Source organism: Limulus polyphemus, unplaced genomic scaffold, assembly GCF_000517525.1.
Source record: "Limulus polyphemus unplaced genomic scaffold, Limulus_polyphemus-2.1.2 Scaffold283, whole genome shotgun sequence".
Taxonomy (NCBI): Eukaryota; Metazoa; Arthropoda; class Merostomata; order Xiphosura; family Limulidae; genus Limulus; species Limulus polyphemus.
The window spans coordinates 628,844-638,170 of record NW_013665893.1 but is presented as its reverse complement, the minus strand read 5'-3'; the positions used below and the strand labels follow the sequence as shown (position 1 = coordinate 638,170).

General features: G+C 32.1%; 1 protein-coding gene across 1 annotated transcript in view; it reads right to left on the bottom strand.

Moving 5' to 3' along the window:
* LOC106457031 (cytochrome P450 4c3-like) overlaps window positions 1-9,327 on the bottom strand; it is a 39,686-nt gene that overhangs the window by 7,102 nt on the left and 23,257 nt on the right. Inside the window, exons 6-10 of the mRNA XM_013916414.2 lie at window positions 8,574-8,643; window positions 6,937-7,063; window positions 5,049-5,243; window positions 3,940-4,113; window positions 1,140-1,206 (exon numbers count right to left, since the gene is read on the bottom strand). Of these exons, the coding sequence (XP_013771868.2) occupies window positions 1,140-1,206; window positions 3,940-4,113; window positions 5,049-5,243; window positions 6,937-7,063; window positions 8,574-8,643 (633 nt within the window). The remainder of the gene's footprint in view (window positions 1-1,139; window positions 1,207-3,939; window positions 4,114-5,048; window positions 5,244-6,936; window positions 7,064-8,573; window positions 8,644-9,327) is intronic.

Here is a 9,327-nt window from a genome sequence, read left to right as displayed (position 1 = left end):
GTAAAATGTTCAATTTTTGTTGAGCACTGTGAAATAATTCAGGTTTAAACTAAACTAAGCTTAACGCATTTTACGAAAACTTCTGACGCTATCATCTGAGCAAAGTGCTCTGAAATTTGAATTTCAAAGTTATAAATTAAACTACAATAAAAATAAAACTATTTCTACACAGATGGTGTCATACATGTATTGATACTAGTTTAAGAAATAATGATGTACTTAGTTTAAATATACGAATAGGTAGTTTAGTAGTTCCATACGTAGATTTAAACAGAACAATCTGTTCAAAGGTACAGATCATTATATACAGGAATATGAAAAACATGCTGTATATAAATATCTTATATTAATATTTTAATATATAGAGCCTCCCTTCAAGCTTTAGGTCAACTAAGTACATAAATCAATGGCACAGTTTTCTCAGCAATCTGACGAAGGTCTTAGCACAGAAACGTAACGTCGTCCACATTCCCCTACTCTATGCAGTTATTAAACACTTCAAATCCAGAATATATGTATAAACTTTAAGAAAAAAAAATGTTGAGTGAAGTCATACATTCAGCTTTGCTTTATATTCCCTAAGTTTCATAAAATATAGTGCTTAGTTGTATACGCACGCACACAAATATATATATATCATTATTAATATTTTAATATAGAACCTTGGCTGGTATGGAAAGGACCTTGACGAGATATAGTCAAATAGCAAAACACGACAGTCGCACGTCTATCTTTTAATCAGAACTTCTCTTTAAGTATTAGCTTGCCTACATTATTACGTTTCTATAACAGTATATAATATATAATATATATATATATATATAATATATAATATAATCTGTTTGTTCAGGCTCCTCTGAATTGACAAAGAGGTAGAAATAGAATTTTATTTTGAAATAATTTTTTTTCTTTACTTGGTGTCATTTCATTTTCTGTTTGCACTTTTATATTTCACAAAAGCATTTATTATAAGTGGCGTTGTATATCATGATTTCGCTGGGTTGATTCAAAGTGATCTTTCTAGCGAATTACTAACTTGCTTTGTTGAGGATATGAGTTATGTTTTTATCAAAAGTGAGCATATATATAGATTATATTATACCTCATCTTTGTTTTCCAGGATGGAACATAATACTTACTGACGTAAACGTCTTCTTTAATATTTCGGGCAATGATAGGAGCAGAAGGATAGAGCCTTTGGCTTTCCTAAACAAGAGAAATGAACAAAAATTATTAATCTATGTATAAGAATTCTGACCATGGAGTTTTATCAAGCTTATAGAGTGAACAAATTTCAGGAAAACACATTATTGTGCGGACGAAATATGTTTTATTAACTAAGGGACTGTATAGAAATCAGACTAGTCGAGACACATTATATTTTGTTTATATGTATTATAGTCGTATAAACCTTACGGTATCACGACATTTCATTCCCGTCATTTTACTACCGGTCATTTGACAGCCGACATATGCCCGCTGCTACATTTTACTGCCGGTCATTTGACAGCCGATATATGCCCGCTGCTACATTTTACTGCCGGCAAATAATTACGTTCTCAAAACAAAACATTTCCTATCACAGTGAAAAATTTTATTCTCAAAAATTACAGTGTACTAATTAACTATCGCACTAAACTTGATTACAAATAAATTTGAATAATAAAGTAATTTAATAAGTTGCTGTAGAGAAAAAAAGGTTATCGTTGTATAGCAAATACGTGCACTATTATTTATGTTTACACGGTACAAATTTTATGAAGTAATTCTCGTGTTCAAGGTTTTTTTGACACGAAATAATTAATTGTTGCAACCCTTTGCCGCAAGTAAAATGTACCGGCAATCATTTACTACGGCAGTAAAATGTCGTAGAACCAAACCATACAAAATCTAATTGCAACTGATTTTACGAACAACTTTAGGAAGATCGTTATGTGTTCATAATTTTGCGTATACCTGAACTAAGGATGTGAGAAGTGTGAAACATCGTTGATACCAAAACTTTTTGAAACGACATTTTTGGTGACTAATGTTAATCTGAAGCATTAGTTTCAAAACAGAAATGCAAAATCTCTGTACTGGTTGTTTAAATACATAATATTATTTTACTCTTCAAGCCACCTGGTGGTTCAGCGGTACCTATAGGTCTTGTAATGTTAACATTCGAGGTTCGATTCCTGCGGTGGGCAGTGTGCACATAGTTTATTGTGCAGTTCTGTGCTTAAATACAACAAATGTTTTTATATGTACACAATGGTCAACATAAAATGTATTTTTGTCACGTAAATTCTGTATATTAATTTTCTAATTGAGTATATTGTATATATTCAGAGAAACAAGTAATATAGTAATGTAATGAAATACTTATTTAGCGCTATTTTTCCTTCAATGTAAAAATTCATTACCTAAGTACTCGGCCTTATGATAAAAAAACAATTGAAAAAGACTGGGAAAATAGCAATAACTTTATTTTTCTGTTAAATGTTTATGTAAATAGAAAAACGTCAAACAAAGTCTTACAAAGTAATTAAACCTAACTGGTTTACTAATACGCCAAACAATGTTGAATTTTAAACTTTCAGACTTAATTAGTACTGAATAAAAGTACTGAGTGAAATAAGTGATTAAATTAAAACAGGTCACAAGCATGGCCTAGTGGTTAGCGTATCGGACTGGGAATTCGAGACGCTTTGTTACAAAACACGCTTCATATTTTTATCTGTGGGTGCATTATAAGAGTGAAAGGTATTCTCTTTGTTCGATAAAGGCAGGAGGCGTTGTCGAATAGTTTTCTTCTCCTGGTCAGTCACTTAAGATTAGGGATGGTTATGCCAGAACCATAGAGATATTCGACTCGTCCGTTTTAGTCTATTGTGTACATACGGTTTCTCTGGAGAGGAGAAGGGTCAGATGGGATTTGATTGAGGTGTTTAAAATTATTAAGGGTATTGATAATATAGACCCATCATACTTTTTTGTGTTTATCAGTGAAAACAAGATATCATAAATTTTGACAGCGTAGGTGTCGCCTACAGTTCAGACAGTATTACTTTTCAAACAGGATGGTTGGCTTTTGAAATGGTGGTGGAGGTAGAAAATTTAACTGAGTTCAAGAAAAGATTGGATAAATACATGAGTAGTAAGGGTTGGTTATAGTTGGGAGCTGGAAGGAGTATCCTTGATGGACTAATACGCTCCTTTTTTGTCTCTTTAAAATTTTATGAACTTATGTGAACTAACAAATAAACTGATGAAAACAAATTTGAAATTTTATCTATAAATATATAAAGACATAAATATCTTAATGTTTTAAGAATAAGAATAAGTTATATCATAGACAATATCTGATACAATCAAAAGTACCTGTTCTCAGTGACAGGAAAAGTTTAAGTTAATCTAGCAAAAGTACCCGTCACCAGTGACGAGAAAAGTTTAATCTAATCTTGCAAAAATACCCGTCCTCAGTGACGGAAGAGTTTAAGTTAATATATCAATGGACTTTAAAAAGGTTAATTCTGTTGCACTCTTGGTTCATTCAGAGCCAAAGCTCTGAGCTACTTATATCGCCCAATGCGAAAAGTAATTGTTGAGCATTTCAGTCATGCTAAGAGCCGCTCAACAATAACATACGTTAAATCTACATTTCCATTCTTTAAGTTACGTCACATTTTGAAATGTGAATGATAATGTGATTAATTCCTAACAATTTAGTATTGAACATTCTGCTTGCGAAATAAAATTTGGCATCAACATTATTTATACCTGTTCTCCCGTCATTTCAAAAGAATTTTGAGCTTTGCCTGCGTGCGCAGCTTTACAAACGTAATCGGGAGACAAACGAACGCTCGGACAAACACCACGGTTCACAATATATATAAGATAAACTACTTAGTTTAAGATTAAACAAAACAAACAACAGAGAAGAGTTTGAATATATACCAAAATTACACATTCCATATAACTCATTTTTCTGACATCATCTTTTGTAATTGGTCTTTCTGTGTCGTTACCAAATATGTTGTATAGTTCTTCATGAAGTTTCTCTTGCACGTGCTCATTCTGGCCAATCAGATATAATGTCCAGCTTATCCCAGCAGCGGTAGTATCATGACCCTTAAAATATAATTAAATTTAGCATTAGATTTTAAAGAATATTCTCGAACTCAGCACACGAGAAAGTATGGAAACTGAGTACGTTACATTAAAACGATTTTTCCGAAAATTTATCATTTTTGGGAAGGTTATGTAACAACATTCTCATACTCAAAATATTCATACCTTCAGATGATAAAGATTCAACTGTCACATACATCAATTAGATTGAGAATGAAACGGTATTCATACTATTCTATAAGAAGACGCAAGTTGCCGGACGCAGTGCATATAGCTTTCTCAGCAATCGGATCGTTGAAACGAGCGCTGGAAAACCGTCGTCCTCGTATACTAGATGACTCATGGAAAGCAAACAGGGAGAAGAGGTGTGCTTTTTGCATGACAATCTTACGACTGAGCCTGTTTGTTTGTTTGTTTTGAACTTAAACGCAAATCTACACAATGGATTATCTATGCTCTGCCCACCAGATGTATCAAAACCCAGTTTCTAGCGTTGTAAATCTGCAGACATATTGCTATGCCACTGGGGGGCATGACGGAGCCTTTCAGGACTATTGTCAAAATACAATGCTGTCAGGCAGAGCATGACTGAACGTGACAATATAAAATGTAATGATGTAGTTAGGCTTTGGCATCACATATGGTAAATCTACATCTTTATTCTTTAAGTTCTGATACATTCCATTTCATTGTAATTTTATATCGGGTGTGACTGTCATGTGACTTGCTGATTGCGTATACAAAATCGTTCAGTATAACGTACTCAACCCTCTTTAATGTTATACATAATTTTTAATGTTTTGTGATGAGTTCTCAAAACATACAATGTATATGTTAATGTATTCATACTTTTTCGTAATTAAATGCACGAACAAACATATTTTTTCTTTGGATTTTGAGGCTTGAGATAAAATATAATAGGCGATTTCATTTACCGCAAACATGAAGTTGTCCACCTCATTCTGAATATCTTCTTCTGAGAAAGCTTTTGCTTCATTGTGATAGTAAAGAAGGAGATCCAGGAATGCACCTTGGCTTCTTTTTATGTATCTAGCTTTCTTGAAATTCAATACATCACCAGAACTTTGAAACTTTGTTTCCAACAGCTCATTCTTCCTTTTGTTAATCACCTTAAAAATAGAAAAAAGGTTACTTTACAGCTTCGAGGCTGCACATCAGTACCAAAATAATCTATACCGAATGGACTAGCATCCATAACCTCATAAATGTTAATACCAGAAGAATTAAACCATTTAGTACTGTAAATAATATAATTTTAAAAAAAATACTATTAAAGTATGTTATACCAACAGAACTGGAGCTTTCAAATATTCCGTATGAGAAACCTCACAGTTTAATAAAAATGGAAACGAAATAAAGCAGAAACAGTGAAACAAAATTAGCGATAAATACCAGTTAGTTTAAGCTTAATATCATCAACATACCACATTGATAAGTAGAGAGGAAAGTCATCAGTCATTAGAGTTCCAAAGTATAGTTGTTATACGCTTATGTTTGGAAAGTTATTACTAACGTAAATGTAATCAAACTTCTAAAAGTGTTGCCATAGGCCGTTTTTGAAAATGTTTTTGTGCATGTATGCATATATAGGTTCAAAATAAACAAAAATATTCTCCTTTAAATGCGTCGTACAAATGAAAACAATGGACAAGCTACAAACGTCAAACTGGTAAAATTATACTAATGACAGAGGTATCTGCCAAAAAAGAACCTACATAGTGGTGGGTACACCGTCCATAAGATTTGACTTGTATTTACAAACGCACAAAATTACGAAGCGGAAGTAAAAAATAAAAAATTAGGAGCAGATATGAATATTCTAACCAATGATGTTTGATAGTACTTATCATAAAATGCTACTCAAAGACAAATGTAATGTTCTTAGAAAATGTTATACAAATTTATACAGAAATGTTTTAAGTAAATGCTTATTTTAGTCAAACCATGCCTATTTTACCATGTCAACATTACATTTAATATATATATATTCATATTAGATAATACGCGTGTTGATTTAGATAGTTTACTCGACTGAGCACGCAATTAACAATATACTGATCAAAGATTGTAGGATTAGAATAAGGAAGAAAAATTAAATTTTCCTTCCTCTAATAACAGTAATTATTTACATATTAAGTTTCATTATGTTATTCATAAACGTATCACCCGGTGGGACAGTGGCAAGACTAAGGACTTAACATGCTAAAATCCGAGGTTCGATTTCCCGCGATGGACACAGCTTATTGTCAAATGTGGCTTTGCTCTCAAACAACAAAACCAAGCAATATGTGACTGAAATGCATCAGTCCATGTGGTTGAGTGTAGTAATTTTTATTTGGATCTCGTTTTCTTTTCTGTTTGATTAGGAGAAAAACGACTTTCTCACAAGTTGCAGACAGTAAATGGGAGTTTTTATTGTGGTTATATGTAGGTTTAAGACTTTATATCTTTTGTTTTGTTTGCCAGTTGTATTTTTTATTTATGACGCTTTTTTATTTTCGCTTTTGTCCTTGTTGTCTGAAAAGTTGGTGAAAATTTTGTCCATGGTAACTATATGCTGTTTTGTTACGGTTCTTCAATTGTTACAATTAACACAAGTATTGTGCTATTTTATTAATTTATATGTACATTTATAATTGTGTGTTTATATTAAACAAAAATATGTCGTTTTGCTTTCCAGGCCCAGGAAGAGGTGTGACTTAAATCACAGACTGAAACTTAAAGGTTTGAAATGAAATGCCATTACAAAAAAAAGTAATGTATAATATTAATACTTTCTTAGAAGTTCTCGTACATTTTTACCTTTTTTGTAAACTGAGACATGATGAGAAGATTTTCATGGAAATCTTTGCTTAAAGAAGTCCTGTTGTAGATAAAGTCAGACCACAGCCAAGGTCTCATCAGTCTTGTCATGAAGCTTTCTCCTAATCTGAATCACATTAATTAATGATATCACACGAGTCCACATGAAGAGAAATAAAAAACATTAACTGTTTAATTGCGGGTTTCAATTGACTATATAAACGTAACAAAAATGTTATGAAAGGATGCAGAAAACGAGAAAATATTACATCATTATGTCTAATAAAATACGACTCTATTTGCAGATTGAGCATCAAGTTTATTATCAGATGTTGCTAAATTTCTATCGTTAGATGAACCGCGACACTCAATAAGTCATTATTATTATTTACAGCCTAGCGTATTTATTAATCTTTAAAACAGTATTTTTGCAGACAAACAAAACAGAAAACTAAACTAGCATATGCCACTGTACTTTGTAAAGAAACGACATAGATCATTTCGTAATACAGTAAAATAAATAATTGATTTAATGGAGATTAATATTATAAAAAATGAGATCGTCACGTGATCCTCGTTTAACGGTATTCTGCAAAAAGAAAATGTGTTTGCCAAACCGGAAAATTCCAAGATCCCAAGTGTCAGATTGTGGTGACAAATTAGAAAACCGAAATACACCAAGAGGAAATTAGAAAAGGAAAACCACATTGATAAAAGACATCGAGATAACAAGGTAAAGAATGAACGGTGATGATTCGTTGAAAGGAGAGATGGTGATAGTTATTCTTGATTTATTAAGAGAAAAAGGATGCTTGCCATCTAGTGAGAAATTAGTGAAGAAAGAGCGATTGGTGATAGCGGAGAAGTCAGAGTGGTTTCATTCTAGCAGTTCAATGAAACTTTTTACCTTTTGTACTAAATGTATAATCACTTCAGTATTGGGAGTACTTTGATAACCGACTTGAGAAATGGTTTAGTAAAAAGATAATTAAAAAGTGTTAATTTAAAGAGACGAATAGAGGTCGTCAAAAAAGTACAGAAAAATAGGTTGAATCAAAATACAAAGATTATATTTTCAAGCCTACAACTAGGGACTCTAAAAAAGTAAACAAACTAGGCTGGAAATAGTATCTATATTATTTTCTCAAGTTACAAATCCGTATTTTGATTCTATGTCTACAATACTTATCAGTTTTAGTGTAGTCAAAAGTAGTAGGTTTGCCCCGGTTTGAATAAAATATTCATAGCCGTTTTTTTGTAAGCTTGTAAAAGAATGATAATAATATGAAGAAGAAATGGATGCATTTTGTCTAACAATCGGGAAATAAATTTTTTTGATATTATCAATATCTTAGCAGCCTTAGCCATTGAGATAGAAAGTATTGAGTGTTGGTTTAAGAACAAGTCTGCTTTTAAGATGGTTCTTGCCCATATGTTCTATTATAATTTTTGTGAAATTCCTGGTAGAAACCTATCATGAACTATTGTCGTGGTTCATGATAACTGAGACATGTGAAGTGAATTGGTGATAATGGAAAGTTGGTGTGATTCTATTCTAATAGTCCAACGAAACCTTATGTTTAAAATCTATAACAGAACCACTTCACTATTGACAGTGCTCCGTGTATTCGACTTACTTGTGAAGTGCTTTTGCATAAGGTGATTCACTGTCTGTCTGAGCCCCTATATTCACACCCATTGCTGTTTCTACGAGAAAGATGAAGTAAAGAAATCAGATGAAATTTTATACAAACAATTTTGTATGGACATTTACTATTGACTCATTTTTATGAATTCATGAGCTGGTTCATATATGATTAACTCATCCTTATGAATTTAGTAGCCATGGGTATGAATAACTCGTTATTACGGATTCAGGAACATGTTTACATGTGATTAACTCATCCTTATAAATTTACTAGCTTTACATATTAATAATTTGTTATTACGAATTGAAGACAGATTAATTACATATGAATGACTCATTCTTACGTATTCAAGAGTATCTTACATATGAATAACTCAATATTATGGATTCAGGAGCTTGTTTAATATGACTGACTCATTCTGTGGATTCAGAAGCTTGTTTAGATATAAATGACTCTTTATTACTCTCTATGTGCATGTTTATATATCAATGCTTCCTTGTTACGGACCCAGGGGTTTGCTTATTTATGAATTTGTTCTTTTTCTTGAAAATTGAGTAGACAAGATGAGTAAACCTCACCCATAGATAAAACAATGAAATATAACTTATGAAATAAATAATTCGACTACGTTTTAACACATATACATTTATGAAGTTTTTTTTTGTTTTTGGAATTTCGCGCAAAGCTACTCGAGAGCTATCTGCGCTAGCCGTCCCTAATTTATCAGTGTAAGACTAGAGGG